The sequence below is a fragment of the Mangifera indica genome, chromosome 17 (assembly GCF_011075055.1).
Source record: "Mangifera indica cultivar Alphonso chromosome 17, CATAS_Mindica_2.1, whole genome shotgun sequence".
Lineage (NCBI taxonomy): Eukaryota > Viridiplantae > Streptophyta > Magnoliopsida > Sapindales > Anacardiaceae > Mangifera > Mangifera indica.
This window is the reverse complement of record NC_058153.1, coordinates 2,632,418-2,650,146: the sequence shown is the minus strand read 5'-3', so window position 1 is coordinate 2,650,146 and position 17,729 is coordinate 2,632,418. Positions and strand designations below refer to the sequence as shown.

At 36.6% G+C, this 17,729-nt stretch overlaps 1 protein-coding gene across 1 annotated transcript; it reads left to right on the top strand.

Annotated features, from left to right (window-relative positions):
* Nucleotides 1-965: 965 nt before the first annotated feature.
* On the top strand, nucleotides 966-16,131 carry LOC123199953 (dnaJ homolog subfamily C GRV2-like). The gene is given in 23 exon segments (XM_044615010.1): nucleotides 966-1,806; nucleotides 2,273-2,503; nucleotides 2,700-2,787; nucleotides 2,911-3,119; nucleotides 3,329-3,430; nucleotides 3,511-3,573; nucleotides 3,756-4,968; nucleotides 4,971-5,986; nucleotides 6,343-6,705; nucleotides 7,263-7,403; nucleotides 8,109-8,501; nucleotides 8,610-9,095; nucleotides 9,617-9,840; nucleotides 9,945-10,289; nucleotides 10,756-11,050; nucleotides 11,626-12,084; nucleotides 12,157-12,502; nucleotides 12,587-12,930; nucleotides 13,003-13,470; nucleotides 14,011-14,135; nucleotides 14,392-14,515; nucleotides 14,802-14,870; nucleotides 15,599-16,131. Coding segments are annotated over 23 exon segments (7,707 nt in total). The 5' UTR covers nucleotides 966-1,407; the 3' UTR covers nucleotides 15,803-16,131.
* Nucleotides 16,132-17,729: the final 1,598 nt, after the last annotated feature.

Here is a 17,729-nt window from a genome sequence, read left to right as displayed (position 1 = left end):
AAAAGTGAATATATATTATATTATTTCCTACATAAAAAACTACATGACCCACAAAAAAAAATTTGTATAGATTATGTAAAACTTACAGAAATCATTTAAAGTTTTGGCTTCTACGAAATTCATTATCTAGTGGCTGCGTAAATACTTCGCCAAACCCCTCAATTATGAAAAATGATTATGAAACCCCCTTGGATATGTAAAATTTAGGGGTTTATGTTTTTTTTTTTCATCGTGACTTGGAGAATAATTTATCGATTGTCTAAGTAAAGTAGCACTTCGTTCTCTTAAATCTTAATAATATTCACAACTTCAATCATCAAAATCTTAAAACCCAACCCTTTTTTTTTTTAAATCCTTTAAACCTTAAAAGAGAAAACCAATATATAAGAAGAAATTGGAATAGCTTTAGAATTATAACAACAAAAACAATTGAAAGGCAAAAGAAGGGTATAAAAAATTATCGTAAAAATAAATTATTTTAAAAATTATTAAGTATAAATTATTATTATTATTATTATTATTATTATTATTATTATTATTATATTTGATAAAAATAAATATATATAAATAATTATTGAATTTGATTAAAATAATAAAATAATATTAAGATATAATTTTATTTAAATATCTATGATGATAATTATTTTATGATATATTTTATATTATTTATTACATCAATTAAAAGTGAAAATATTGTATTTTAAAAAAATTAATAATTAAAAATAAAATTAATATTATTTTATTAATTTTTTAATATCTAAAATAGATATAATAATTATATTATTACATTAGATTATTTATCATATTATTAACAATAAAAAATTATCTTAATATTTTATTATTAATAAATTAATATAAATATAAAAAAATATGTTAACAAAATAATTTTTCTTACCATAAATCAAACGAGTTTTAATTATCTTGTATACCATGCTTAATCAATGACTCACCAACATGTGGTATTATCTTTCCTAGATGAAGTAGCCTGGTGAGGTCACACAAACAACGAAGTACGACTCCCTCGGCCGATCTGTCCACGCTTTTTCTGGAATTATTTTTTATCTAAGTTCCCATTTCGATCTCGGTTTTCAATTCTTCTTAATCCCTAAAATCATCATCTTCTTTCTTTTTTCTAATTATTTTAGATGAATATATAGGGGCTAGTTAGCGATCAATCCATCGAATCGCTGAGTTGGTATCTGTAAATACGGCCGAAAACTGGGGGCGAATCAGTCTCAGCTTCACCGCAACCGGGCTGCGGCCTCTCAACGAACTCAAGCCGGCGGGAGCTTCTGGTTCTTTCTCCGCCAGCAATATGCTCCCCGTCACCACACCCTCCACTACCTCCCCCACATTGATTCTGTAACCCGTCACTCGGCCAGTTCCCACCACCGGCCCTCTTCAAGGATGGACTCTGCCCCTCCCCCGCAAGAGGAGCCGGAGTACCTTGCGCGTTACATGGTCGTTAAACACTCGTGGCGCGGCCGTTACAAGAGGATTCTCTGTATCTCTAATGTTTCCATCATCACCCTCGACCCCAATACGCTGTCTGTTACCAACTCCTATGATGTCTCCAATGATTTTGAAAATGCCACGCCGATCATTAGCCGCGATGAAAATGCCAACGAGTTTAATATCAGCGTGAGGACCGATGGTCGCGGCAAATTTAAGGGGGTAAAATTCTCGTCCCGTTATAGGGCGAGTATTTTGACTGAGTTGCATAGAATTAGGTGGAATAGACTTAATACTGTGGCGGAATTTCCAGTGCTTCATCTTCGGCGACGCAACTCGGAGTGGGTCCCTTTTGTAAGTTATTTCACCTTTACTCTGCTTTTTTTTTTTTTTTTTTGGCGTATCATCTTACTTGTATACTGATTCGCAGTGTTGTCTACCTTTTGTCAATTGAAAGTTTTTGAATAATCAGTAACTTATTTTAGTTCACTTACTAGTAGCTTTTGTTTCCTATTTATTAGTGGATACATAAGAATGATATTCTGGAATTTGCGTGTGGACACTATTGGAACTTAATATTTATGTTAGGTACCAGCATAAACATAAGATTTTGGATGTAGTGGTTAATATGATATTATGGCATGTCTTAGGCGCGATTTCCTTGTGTCTCGTTAGTGTTTTTATATGTGTATTTCATACGTCATGGAGAAGGCTGTTGGAAAACACAGTACTGTTGAACCCACTTGCTCATATTTTTAGGTGTACTATTACTTAACTGAGAATACTGGACTGTTTCACTAATGACGGGTTACTGCTGCAGAAATTGAAGGTTACTTATGTTGGAGTTGAACTTATTGAGTCAAAATCTGGAGATCTAAGATGGTGCTTGGATTTTAGAGACTTGGATTCACCTGCCATCATTCTCCTTTCTGATTGTTATGGGAAGAAAAGTGAAAGTGGAGGTTTTGTTCTATGCCCATTATACGGGAGAAAATCGAAAGCTTTCCAAGCTGCTTCAGGGACCACAAGTTCTGCAATCATCTCAAGTTTGGTAAGGATGCATTATTAGTGGTTAAATTATAATTCTATAATGATCTCAATGGAATACTTTAACAGAATTGGCCTGAGTTTCTGCATGAGTACAGACCCCAGTTTTCCAAAGAAGTGGATTGTTTATGCCATACATTGTTCTTATGTTAAGATATTGTGTTTCCATCAATAACATGTTCCTTAACATATTTATGCAGACTAAAACTGCAAAATCTACAGTTGGCTTGTCACTATCTGTGGATAGTTCTCAGTCCCTCACTGCAGCAGAGTATATAAAACAACGAGGTAGCACACTGTTAACATCTATCTGCCTCTTTTTGAGCCCCAGTATTCGTCGTCATGTTTTTTGTGTTGCTGTTTTGTTCCATTAATCAACCATATGTTTCTCCTGATGATACGTAAATACAGCCAAAGAAGCAGTAGGGGCAAATGAAACGCCATGTGGGGGTTGGTCAGTGACAAGATTGCGCTCTGCTGCTCATGGAACATTAAATGTTTCTGGACTGACTTTGGGAGTTGGCCCCAAAGGAGGCCTTGGGGAGCATGGTGACGCTGTATCCCGTCAACTCATCCTTACAAGGGTTTCGCTTGTTGAAAGGCGACCAGATAACTATGAAGTAAGATGATGAACTTTACAACTTTAATTTAGGCTTCAGGTAGAGAGATAGGGTTTACCTCATATTAAATCATGCTTCAAATTTTATTGTTTTAAGAGGAAGCACATGTCAATATAAGATGAAAATTACCTATATTTGTTCAATATCCTTCGACATGGTGTGTCTTTGAGCTGTATCAGTTCCTGAGAAATTCCCTTAGATGTATGCAGGCAGTTATTGTTCGTCCTTTATCTGCTGTAAGCTCTCTTGTTCGATTTGCAGAGGAGCCCCAGATGTTTGCTATTGAATTTAATGATGGATGCCCTATCCATGTGAGTGTTGATTAGTTTTCTTTTAGAAATCCAATTTACTTAAATAGTGTACCATTTAATGTGAATGCTGTGCTATACAGGTATATGCAAGCACGTCTCGCGACAGCTTGCTTGCAGCAGTTTTGGATGTGTTGCAAACAGAAGTAGGTATATTTGTTCTCTGTTGGATTCAAACAGTTGCTTGCATTTAAAATGATAAAAAAATAGTGCACTAAGTCATCATATTTTTCTGATCTTTCGGTTTACCTATCATTGTGTCAGTGAGAGGATAAATTAGATAAAAAAGTCTGATGTTGTATTGTACCTTTGGATTTTACTTTTGCAGGGTCAGTGTCCAGTACCAGTATTACCAAGGCTAACAATGCCTGGACATGGTATTGATCCACCTTGTGGGATTGTTCATTTACAAGTTAGAAAGCAGCACCCTGTGGCTGATATGGATGGCACATCCTTGCATTTGAAACACTTGGCTGCATCAGCCAAAGATGCTGTGGCTGAAAGTGGTTCAGTTCCTGGTTCAAGAGCTAAGCTGTGGCGTAGAATACGGGAGTTCAATGCATGCATTCCATACAGTGGAGTGCCCCCTAACATTGAGGTGCCTGAGGTGACTTTGATGGCCTTGATTACAATGCTTCCAGCTACTCCAAACTTGCCTCCAGAGTCCCCTCCCTTACCACCCCCTTCACCCAAAGCTGCTGCAACAGTGATGGGCTTCATTACTTGTTTGCGTAGACTACTCACCTCAAGAAGTGCAGCTTCACATGTGATGTCTTTTCCTGCTGCTGTTGGTAGAATAATGGGTTTGCTTAGAAATGGATCTGAGGGTGTAGCTGCTGAAGCTGCAGGACTGATTGCAGTGCTCATTGGTGGTGGTTCTGGTGATACAAACATGTTAACAGATTCTAAAGGTGAGCAGCATGCCACAATCATGCACACCAAGTCTGTATTATTCGCACAGCAAGGTTATGTTATTGTTCTCGTTAACAGATTGAGGCCCATGTCTGTATCACCTTTATTGTCAATGGCTATTGTTGAAGTTCTTGAAGCTATGATATGTGAACCACATGGTGAAACTACCCAATACACTGTTTTTGTTGAATTGTTACGCCAAGTTGCTGGTTTGCGGCGACGTTTGTTTGCTCTTTTTGGACATCCTGCTGAAAGTGTTAGGGAAACAGTTGCTGTAATCATGCGTGCAATCGCTGAAGAAGATGCCATTGCAGCAGAATCTATGCGTGATGCCGCTTTGCGAGATGGTGCTTTGCTGAGGCATTTATTGCATGCATTTTTCCTGCCTTCTGGTGAGCGTCGTGAGGTTAGTCGACAACTTGTTGCCCTTTGGGCAGATTCCTATCAACCGGCTCTAGATTTATTGTCTAGAGTGCTGCCTCCTGGGCTTGTTGCTTATTTGCACACACGTTCAGACGGGTTCTCTGCTGAAGATTCGAATTTAGAGGGATCATTAACCAGTAGAAGACAGAGACGTTTACTCCAGATGAGGAAAGGACGTACGGGCAGGGAATTATATCTCAAGAGCATTCTGTTAACATTTCTGAAGTTGCTGATCTATCAAGGCATACAATTGTTGGTGCTTATAAAGGACCAGATGGCTATCAAAAATCTGCTCTAGATCCAACTTTTGGACAGGCTTCAGCTTTTCAATCATCAGCTGCTCATGTTGGTGAGAATTTGACCAACAACTTGTCCACTACAGGTGTTTCTCAAAATGATCATCTGGCAGTTGTTGCCACTACTGATACTGTGTCAACAAGTATAAATGAATCTGTAGAATCCAACGCTTCAAGTTTGGTTGATTATGATGCCAATGTGGTTGGTTGCCAGAACACAGGCCTTCCAGCTCCTGCTCAGGTTGTTGTGGAGAACACACCTGTGGGTTCTGGTCGGCTACTTCTAAATTGGCCTGAATTCTGGCGGGCTTTTAGCCTTGACCATAATCGTGCAGATTTGATTTGGAATGAGCGCACCAGACAGGAGTTGAGGGAGGCTTTGAAGGCGGAGGTTCATCAACTAGATGTTGAGAAGGAGCGTACCGAGGATATTGTTCCTGGAGGTGCTACTTTAGAAATTATGACTGGGCAAGATAGTGTACCTCAGATTTCTTGGAACTATTCTGAATTCTCAGTCAGTTATCCTAGTTTATCGAAAGAAGTTTGTGTGGGTCAATATTATCTACGATTGCTGCTTGAGAGTGGCAGTAGTGGCAGGGCACAGGATTTTCCCCTGCGTGATCCAGTTGCCTTTTTTAGAGCACTTTATCATCGTTTTCTTTGTGATGCAGACACAGGCCTTACAGTAGATGGTGCAATTCCTGATGAGTTGGGTGCATCTGATGATTGGTGTGATATGGGAAGATTAGATGGCTTCGGAGGAGGGGGAGGCTCTTCAGTTAGGGAGCTATGTGCCAGAGCAATGGCAATTGTGTATGAACAGCATTTTAAGACAATTGGACCTTTTGAAGGTACTGCACATATTACTGTTCTCTTGGACAGGACTGATGATAGAGCTCTGAGGCACCGTCTTCTTCTCCTTCTGAAGGTATGTTGAAAATGAGTTACCCAACTTTTTCCCCATTTTCTTTGGCATGTCTGCATGTATGTTTGTCTATGCAAGATTGTTTGTATGAGTTAGAGTTGAAGTAATCCAATGACACTCATGTTGGTGAACATAGATGGCCTTGAGATGCACACATGGCCTTCTGGACATCTGCTGACCTTATAATGTGCTTGCACCCACTTTTCCCTCAATGCAGGTTTACTTTGTTCTTATGAATTGGTCGTTCTATGGAATTGACTGACTGCATACTGGGCCAAACTTTATATTGAAATTTGCATTTCTAGTCATAAATTTAGTCAATGTAATTTAATATTTTTTTAATCTTTTGTTATGTATAGGTTTTAATGAAGGTTTTATCAAATGTGGAAGCTTGTGTGCTGGTTGGAGGGTGTGTATTAGCTGTTGATCTGCTGACAGCAGTTCATGAAGCTTCAGAGAGGACTGCAATCCCTTTACAGTCTAATTTGATAGCTGCTACTGCATTCATGGAACCACTTAAGGAATGGATGTTTGTTGACGAGGATGGTGCTCAAGTTGGACCCGTGGAGAAAGATGCCATCAGAAGGTTCTGGTCTAAGAAAGCTCTTGAATGGACAACTAGGTGTTGGGCTTCTGGGATGATAGACTGGAAAAGATTGCGTGATATACGTGAACTTCGATGGGCATTATCTTTTCGAGTTCCTGTCCTCACACCCACTCAGGTATAGTCATTTAGAGTTGTCATGTGATGCTGATGTGCATTAACATTGCTTCCACTTTTATGTACTTGCTTGCCATTTGCATATATGATGGCCCGCTGCACTAGCAATTCTATCTGGTTTTCATCATTTTCAAATGTGATCTACTATTAGTTGCTCTAATTATTTGGTTTGGTTATGCAACTTTTAAATATATATTATGCTGGTACTTGATAATTTATATATATATATATATATATATATATAGTCGTAAAGAATTGTGTTAGAACTTGGTTATCCTTAGTTTGTGCTCTGTCCTCTGTGTAGATCAGTGTTACATTTATGTGGAGCACATGTAATTTTGTGCTTTTGTTGGAATTTGGTCAGTCGTGTTGAAGAAGTCTCATCATTGTATCATTTTTAAAACAGACTCTCAAAAGAACACTAGAGAAGGGATACTTTTATTCTCTTGTAATATGCCCATTAATGAATGTGAGACATACTTTTCTCCACACCAAATAATGTCATCTCAGACTGCTTCCCAGATACAATTTAATCAATCGATGCTGTATACTTTATAGGTAGGGGAGGCAGCATTATCCATATTACATAGCATGGTATCTGCACATTCAGATTTAGACGATGCTGGAGAGATAGTTACTCCAACTCCCAGGGTAAAATGGATCTTGTCAAGTCCCCGCTGCCTTCCACATATTGCTCAGGTGATTCTCAAAGCTCTTTAGTTTTCAATGCTTATACTATCATAGTGGTAGAATGCCAACTACTTATAGGTGGAATTAATATGTTGGTTAACATGTCATTTCTATTCTAAGTTTTAATTAAATGTTTTTACTAATCTAATTTAGAGGGCTTAGTTTTAGTGTACAAGGACTTTTGAGAAATGCACTCATGTGATGATAAATGGAGTTCTGGTATATAAAACACTCTCTTGCTATAACCAATGGTTAATGTTGTGCAATTTATTTGTACTTTAAACTTTTATGGAATGGTTTTATATTAGCTATTGGCCAGGAAAATGATGCTCTCCCTCCTATGCTATTTGTTACATGCAGTATTGTATTTTAAGTCTTTCTTAGTCATTCAATTTGATTTTTGTGGACCTTCTTTGCCATTTCTTCCTTCTGTATCTTATGAGTTCATCTATTTGTGAATTGAGAACTACTATTGGAACCCACAACTGTGTTAATTAGGAAAATTGTGTAATATAATTTTCTCAAGTAGGTTTTTCCAAGGGAGTCAAACCCATGACCTCTTGGTTGAAGCCAAAGAAAGGTCTTAATTACTCAACCAAATCCTTGGATTGTGGAATTTCAGTGCCCAATTACAAAGGCTTTGCCTCTTTTTTCAACTTCAAAAATTAGATGTTAGTTGAGATATTTATTGCTGATTAATTTTGCCAAAAAAAGGCTATGCTTTCTGGGGAACCGAGTATTGTGGAGGCTGCTGCTGCATTGCTGAAGGCTGTTGTTACCAGAAATCCCAAGGCCATGATACGTTTGTATAGCACAGGGACATTTTATTTTGCTCTGGCATATACTGGATCGAATCTCTTATCAATTGCTCAATTATTTTCGGTGACTCATGTCCATCAAGCCTTTCATGGTGGGGAAGAAGCTGCAGTTTCCTCTTCATTGCCTCTAGCAAAACGTAGTGTATTAGGTGGTCTTCTCCCAGAATCATTGCTATATGTATTGGAACGCACTGGTCCTGCAGCATTTGCAGCAGCAATGGTATCTGATTCTGATACTCCAGAAATCATATGGACACACAAAATGCGAGCAGAAAATCTGATTCGCCAGGTATTTCAAATCTTCAAATGATTTACTTCAATTATGTTGTTCTTATGTTTTTTTGTATTATGCTAATAAATGAAACAACTATAAGTTTGTTCTCTTTCCTTTTACAAGGTTTTGCAGCATCTTGCTGATTTTCCCCAGAAATTGTCACAACATTGCCATTCCTTATATGAGTATGCCCCAATGCCGCCGGTTACGTACCCTGAGCTGAAAGACGAAATGTGGTGTCACCGATATTATCTTCGGAATTTATGTGATGAGATTCGATTTCCAAATTGGCCTATTGTTGAACATGTTGAGTTTCTACAGTCATTGCTGTTAATGTGGCGTGAAGAGTTGACACGAAGACCTATGGACCTTTCAGAAGAAGAAGCTTGCAAAATACTAGAGATATCCCTGGAAGATGTGTCAGGTGATGATGCATCGAAGAAACACTCTTCTGATTTAGTTGAGGAGATATCCAAGAAGGTTGAGAACATTGATGAGGAAAAGCTTAAACGACAATATAGGAAACTAGCAATGAAATACCATCCTGATAAAAATCCTGAAGGGAGGGAAAAGTTTCTTGCTGTGCAGAAAGCTTATGAGTGTCTTCAGGTAGATCAGAGATATAACTTGCTTGAAGTTATAAATTCCGTGAGATCAATTTTTTATCAACTTGTGTGAAATCCATGAGTATTCCTATATATAACTGTTAGTCCCTTATAATTTTTTGAATGGTTACATGAATGGACAGAAAAGATTGTATCCTGGATTCAGCATGTTAGAAGATCCCTCTTTTCAGCATCAATTCATTTAACTTTGTTTCTCCCTTCTGTTTAAAAATTGTTAATATTACATATTTAAAATGTTTTGTGGATTTTCCTGATGAGTCCTTTTTAGCCTTTTATGTAGCATATGCATTTGCAAAATACATGTGGTAAGGTCATGACTAATAGACATATCTTTTAGAATTAAAGAATGCAACAATAGTTGTTCTGCTTTATCTTAGAAACTTTACAGCATTTTACACCTATTTAAAATTCTTCTCTGTGGTAAATGTATTTTCTATTAAATTCTGTTATTTTTACACTTTGTCCATTTTGCTAAAACCTTAGCCCTAATATGATTGTTTTCAGGCTACCATGCAAGGATTGCAAGGTCCTCAACCTTGGAGATTATTGCTTTTACTTAAAGGGCAATGCATCTTATACAGACGATATGGAGATATACTGGAACCATTTAAATATGCTGGCTACCCAATGTTGCTTAGTGCAGTTACTGTTGACCAGGATGACAATAATTTTCTGTCCTCAGATAGAGCATCTCTTCTTGTTCCAGCATCAGAGCTTCTCTGGCTAACGTAAATGTCTCACTTGCTAGTGTCTTTCTTGTTGGTTTTACTGATTGAAGTACCAACACTGAGTTAGATAAGCTTAACCTTTTTTAACTATTTTCCATGTCTAGGTGTGCATCTTCTTCATTGAATGGTGAAGAACTTGTGAGAGATAATGGGGTACAACTTCTTGCAACTCTTCTTTCACGTTGCATGTATGTGGTTCAACCAACTACTCCTGCAAGTGAACCTTCTGCCATCATTGTTACCAATGTTATGCGAACATTTGCCGTTCTAAGTCAGTTTGAGAGTGCCAGGGCTGAGATACTTCAGTTTGCTGGGCTAGTTGAGGACATTGTGCACTGCACTGAACTTGAGCTTGTTCCTGCAGCTGTTGACGCTGCCCTCCAGACTATTGCCTATGTTTCTGTGTCCCCTCAATTGCAGGATGCATTGGTAAAGGCTGGTGTGCTATGGTATGTTGACTCTTGTTTTGTGATACATTTGTGTTTATACAACTCTCTTCCTGTGTCACTATGTTTTTTTGGGTAATTCCTGTGTCACACTGTCACTATGTTACTCCCAATTGAACTTTTTAATGACCATACAATAGTTAGATATAAGGCATCCCCTTCAAATATGTTTCTTCACTTTTTTTCTTGTCAATATTATTATCAAGCTAGTTGGTTCCTTATCTTAAGCATATGCTAGACTTATTAAGGTTAAGTGACAAGGCTTTTGTTTTGATGCCCTAAGTTTCTGACTGTTTACATTTCAGAAAAATGAGATCTTTTTGTTTTTATGCCCCCTGTCCTTGTGTTTCTTGTTTTGAGCTTGAAATGGACTAAGTTTTTAATTATTTCTTATGGTCGTTTAAATCTTGTTAGTCCTGCAGTTTCCATTAAGCCATTATCTTATGATGTTAAATTTTATTTATTCTAGGTACCTTTTGCCACTACTGCTCCAATATGACTCAACTGCCAAAGAATCTGACACAAAGGAGTCGCATGGTGTTGGTGCTAGTGTTCAAATTGCAAAAAATATGCATGCTGTCCGAGCAGCTTATGCCCTGTCCAGGCTTAGTGGCTTGTGTGCTGATGAGGTTTCAACACCTTATAATGAGGCAGCAGCTGGTGCTCTTAGAGCATTGTTGACTCCCAAGCTTGCAAGTATGCTGAAAGACCAAATACCTAAAGACCTTCTATCAAAATTAAACACAAACTTGGAGTCACCAGAGGTAAATGTGTATTTCCTGTCTTTGCCTCTTTAGTGGAGGAATTATCTGGCGTCAAAGTATGAGCATATAATTTTTACTTGCTTAACATGGTTTACTGTTGATGGAATAAATTTATTTGTTGAAATTTCTTATATATTTGAGAGGTAATCAATTTCGGTGACCCTATTTTTTACAATTATGCATTAGCATTTGTCATTGACTTCCTTTATTTGTTTCCAGACAAGGGTGGAACAAATGTATATTTGAGGGCAAGTCATGTTTATATGTGTGAAATGTGGATGTCAAATAATTTCCTTGATGGGTTAATTGGTCTAAGCTGGTGCAATTGAACAACTTAATTAGTAGACCAGTTTATTAGTTTTCTTGAGTAGATGGAATTAATGTTCATAAGTTAGGAGCACACAAATCTTTGGATTGTGGGGTTTCATCTATTTTTGAGGATGGCATGCCTTATAAATACATGCCATCCACATAATCAATCAATCACTTGCCTGGACAGTTCTGGTACTTAGACTGACTTCTAAAGTAAAGTTTTCATCAGAATTTTCTGACGTATAACTTTATTTTGGTTGTAGATTATCTGGAATTCTTCAACTCGAGCAGAGCTCTTAAAGTTTGTGGATCAGCAACGCACAAACCAGGGTCCTGATGGCTCGTATGATCTGAAAGATTGTCATGGATTTGTGTATAAGGCATTATCAAAGGAACTTTATGTTGGCAATGTATATTTGAGGGTCTATACTGATCAGCCAGATTTTAAGATCAGTGAACCAGAAGCATTTTGTGTTGCTTTAATTGATTTTATATCATTTCTTTTGCACAATCAATGTACTACAGAATCAGGTGTTCAGACCAACCTTAGTATTGATAGCTCATCTCCTGAGACATCCGAGCTTCCAAATGATGCAGTTGATTCATCAGTAAATGAACAGCAGGTCTCTGATGATTCTTTGGCAGTATCTGATGGGAAAACACCTAAAAAGGAAAAAGTTCAACTGATTAAAAACCTACAGTTAGGTTTGACCTCACTTCAGGTACGTTATTCATTTGTGCATTTAAGTTGTTGATAATTTATTGTATGTGATTTCATTTTCAAAATTTTGCAGAACATACTGACAAGCAACCCTAATTTGGCGTCCATATTTTCTACTAAAGAAAAGCTATTACCTCTTTTTGAATGCTTTTCTGTGCCTGTTGCAACAGAAAGCAACATTCCTCAGCTTTGCCTTAGTGTGCTAGCTCTCTTGACTACATGTGCTTCCTGCCTGGAGGCTATGGTAGCAGATGGATCCAGTCTTCTCCTTTTATTTCAAATGCTTCACTATGCTCCAGCTTGCCGTGAGGGTGTTCTTCATGTTCTTTATGCTTTGGCAAGCACACCAGAGCTTGCTTGGGCAGCTGCCAAGCATGGTGGAGTTGTATACATTCTTGAACTTCTCCTGCCTTTGCAGCGTAATTATTTTTTCTCCTGTTTCCTTTTTTGCTACTTATCTGTTCAAATACAATGTAACTGAGAATGAAAAGTTTGGTGTGCAGAAGAAATTCCCTTACAGCAAAGAGCAGCAGCAGCATCTTTATTGGGGAAGCTTATTGGGCAACCAATGCACGGACCAAGGGTAGCTATAACCCTGGCAAGGTTCCTTCCAGATGGCCTGGTATCAGTTATTAGAGATGGACCTGGTGAGGCTGTTGTATCAGCACTTGAACAGACCACTGAAACTCCAGAACTTGTGTGGACACCAGCAATGGCAGCTTCCTTATCTGCTCAGATTTCTACTATGGCATCTGATCTATATCATGAGCAGATGAAAGGTCGTCTTGTTGATTGGGATGTACCTGAGCAAGCATCTGCTCAGCAGGAAATGAGAGATGAGCCACAAGTATAAATGCTATTTTTGTATCTAAAAGTTACATTTTCATATTCTGTTTCTCACAGGTTCTTGGTCATGTAGGTTGGAGGAATCTATGTCAGATTGTTCCTAAAAGATCCTAAATTTCCTCTAAGAAATCCAAAGAGATTTCTGGAAGGACTGCTTGATCAGTATTTGTCATCTATTGCTGCTACACATTATGATACACAAGCTGTTGACCCAGAGCTTCCTTTGCTTCTATCTGCTGCTCTGGTATCATTATTGCGAGTGCATCCTGCTCTTGCAGACCATGTTGGATATCTTGGATATGTGCCAAAGCTTGTTGCTGCTGTGGCTTATGAGGGAAGACGAGAAACAATGTCATCAGATGATGTGAAAAATGGCAACTATGCAGCAGATAAAGCATATGAATATGATGATGGATCAGCTCAGCCTGCACAAACTCCGCAGGAACGTGTTCGCCTCAGTTGTTTGCGTGTCCTGCATCAACTGGCAGCTAGTACTACATGCGCTGAAGCTATGGCAGCAACTAGTGCAGGAACGCCCCAGGTATATATTGGAATATCTGCCCCACTTTAAAATAGATTAAATGATGAATTCCATTGTCTTGGTTGTCTAATGTGATTTCTACTCTTTCTAAAATTAAATAATTAATTTTGCAGATAGGACTTGATGTAAAATTTTCATTTATATTAAGTTGATTCTGAAATGCAAATTCATCTCTGATAATGTTCCCTTAGCTGTCAAGAGGGTTTTCTTAATCTTTTCATCATAAAGGCCTTTTTTAGAATTCTTTTAATTTCCTTTTGCCATTATCCTCTGCTCATCCAGGGTAATTCTCTGTAGAGAATGATCCTTTATGGTCTAATATTTATTCATTTAAATTTTCTAGTTTCAGGAATTCACCAATTATGGCTGATAATTATTTTGTCATTTATTTAAATTTTCTGTGCAATTGTGGGTTTTTTATTTTTTATAGTTTTCACCTGTAACAATAGGTGGCTTCATGCCTGATTATCATGTTTTCTAAAATTCTGCTGTTGTTCATAACCTTAGTCCATTCGTTTATGCTTGTACTCATGTTTTCAGGTTGTTCCACTTCTAATGAAAGCTATAGGATGGCAAGGTGGAAGCATATTAGCTCTTGAGACACTAAAGCGAGTTGTGGTTGCTGGAAATCGAGCTAGGGATGCTCTTGTAGCTCAAGGCCTCAAGTGAGTGACTTTTATTGGCTCAATCAAGTAATCAACCTGTTGTGTGCATATCAACAAGTCTGTTTGTTTGGCTGTTGATCCTTGCTCATTATATATTGAGATTGTTGATCCGTGCTATATATATACATATATATATAGATAGAGAGAGAGAGAGAGAAAGGTTGTTGATGCCTGATATTGAGAAGTTCTGAATCTGTTAACAGAGTCAAACTCTTTCCTGCTTCACTTCTTGATACTGGAGCAATCATGTTTGTAGGGTTGGTCTTGTTGAAGTACTTCTTGGCCTTCTTGACTGGAGAGCAGGGGGTAGGAATGGACTATGCTCTCAAATGAAGTGGAATGAATCTGAAGCTTCTATTGGCAGGGTGCTTGCAATTGAGGTTAGCTTGTTTAGTATGCCATGTTGCTTAAAAGCTGAGTTATCCTTACCAAAGAAGATCACGTGTTATTGCTTGTTAACTCCTTAAAGATTTAAGTCTTGTCTCTGCTTATTGTCTGATTTTAAACATCTCTGGCCTCCACTCATTTGGTTATCATTTTATGTTTTCAAAACTTTTATAGCTGCCCTTGCTAGTTGCAAATCTTTCTCTTAAAGAGAGGGTCGCAAATTTTCATTCCTTTTTCCTGGTATTACCTCCAACTAATTTTTATTTTATATTGATCCAGGTTTTGCATGCATTTGCTGCAGAAGGGGCCCATTGTTCTAAAGTGCGTGACATATTGAATGCCTCAGATGTAAGTCCTGGCTCTTTCTTCTTCCAACTTGTGTTCACTGTTTAACTTCAAGCTTTCAGCACTTCCATCTTCCTGTGAGTTATAGAGCTGGAATCGAGCCAAGCTTGTTAGAGCTTGGCTCCTACAAGCCCGGAATGAGCTAGAGCCTGAGAGTTAGATATTTTCGAACTCGAGCTTGACCTTAGGGCTGTTTGATTTGCCAATTTTGTGAGCCTGGAAATTTTTAATATGAATTGATTAAAATAATGTTATTTTGACCAATACGTATCAAAACGATATCGATTTAGTCATTTTGCTCAACTACAATACTAAGCCGAGCTTGAGTTTGACTGTTCTCAAACGAGCTAAACTCAAACAATCTTTTAGACGAGATCGACAAGCTCAAGCACTTTTGAGACGAGATTGGCGAGCCCAAGCTCACTCGGCTCAAATCTAGTCCTACTCTAATTGCTTCTTGGGGAAATTCCTTGAATCATTCATCCTAATTTTATGATTAAGTTGGGTGGAACTTCCTGCTTATCAAGTGTTTTCTGTTCATCACTACCATAACTGTTTCTAAGTGATAAGTCGTAATCATAGAATCTAAATTTGCTTGGATGAAAACAATGCCAGTTTCCAACATTTCCAGAAATTCTAAATCTGATTTTTTTGAAGTTGATAAGAAGGCAGTAATTTCTATACTTCTATATATGGTTAACATATTGTCTGGGTATATATTCATTTTGTAGGTCTGGAGTGCTTATAAAGACCAAAAACATGATCTTTTCCTTCCTTCAAGTGCTCAATCAGCAGCCGCCGGTGTTGCTGGTTTAATTGAGAATTCCTCATCTCGGCTTGCTTATGCCCTTACTGCATCTCCACAACAATCTTCTCAACACAGATCTTCTGCTTCATCATCACACTTAAACGGTAATCATGATGAGTTTTCATAGCGCACAGAGAATTTTTCACAGAGGTGATGAGAAAATAAACTGGTATAGCTTACAATCTGTATAGTCAGTGTACAGTTTATAACCTCCTCTTTTTTCAATTATATATTCAACCATTTTGTTTACTCTTGCTTGGGGTCTGCAACTGGTGCAATTTTCTGAGGGAGATTTTTAAAAGGGAAGAAATCATTCATCTTCAATGTAAAGAGTAACTTTGGCCATTTGTAAATTTTGTCAAATTGTTCTGTTGGCCATTGCATTAGATTGTAAGGGCTGGTTTTGTGTGAATTCATCGTTATTTGATAATATATTTTAATTTATTATTTCTTTTATTTTTTTATAACATTTTCTGAGACATCACAACTTTCAGTTGGAATCAAGGATTAAGGGTTTCTTATATTATACATGCATTCACTTTTGTATGATTTTCCTTGTTCTTTTTAATCATACCATGATATATATGATTTATTGTATTGTCAAATAACATGATTTGATTTGTTCGTTCTGATGTTGGTTTGTTGGTGATTTATATGTATTGTATGAATTTTGTTTTGATTGGATTGATTACCACTAGGCCTGGATATGATCTAAATTGGTTCACTCTTGAAAATTAATGCAGTTTGATTTAGTTCGGTTTAAATTTATTTAATTAAAATTTTAACTAAATTTGAGCTGAAAGATTCGGTTTATTTTTTAATTTGAGTCGAACTTGAGCTAAAGAATGTTCATTTTGGTTCGATTCAAATTCATAGTTTGAATTAATAATTTGAATTTGTGATTTGATTCTGTTTGAATTCATGACTCGAATCCAGTAGTTCAAATAGACAGTTCAAATTCGTAGTTTGGTTTAGTTCGAATATGTGGTTCGAATAAGAAACATTGAATATTATGTGGGTAAACTGTGAACTTGAGTCTTGAATTTGAGTCGTATATTTGAATCTTCAATTCGAATCATTAATTTGAGTCGAATCAAGCTTCGAATTCAAACCATTAATTCGAGTTACGAAATCAAACCAAACTCAAATCAAAATGAATTGAGACATTTTTTATTTGAGTCGAATTCAAATTGGATTTAATTTTGGTTCGACGAATATGAGTCAAATTTAAATGGGATCATTTTCTATTCGAATTGAATTCAAATTAAGGGTGTTCGAGCTTGACTGACTTAAATCCACCCCTAGTTACCACTTTATCTCATGTTGTTGCAAGAGACTTCGTGTTATTGTGCAATTTTCATACGATAATTGATCAAAACTATCTTTCAAGATGTCATGCCAATCAGATCATAGTGGTATGGCTGAAAATTTTAAAATTATGTATATTATTAGATATATAGATGATATATTATCGTGTGATTAAATATTACTTTATCTTTAATTAATAATCACTTAATTATATGAGATTTAATTGTATATTCAAAAGTACATGTATATAGTTTTATTGAAAATGTATTGCATCAGTTTGGACAAGGTGAGACTATTAAAAAGATATATTATATGTACATATTTTTAGTACACAATTAATATACAAATAATTTGTTCTCATATAATTAAATATTACTTTATATTTAATTTAAAATTACTTAATTATATATCAATAAATATTTATATATTCAATTATATACTTAAAAAATATATATGTATATTAAAACAAGCACGATCATAGAGACGGTAGTGTCGCCGGCAATCTTCAGTGGACGTCCAAATTCCTCCAAGCTAAACTGATGGACCTTGATATATTATGAATTATATTTTAATGTTTGAAAAAAAATTAAATTATAGGATAATTTTACTACTTAGTTTAAGCGGTAAATAAGTCCAATAATAAAACTATATTTATTTATTTTAAATACATAAATATATATATTTATACGTATTATTATGTGATTAAATATTATTTTATTTTTAATATAAAATTATTTAATCACATA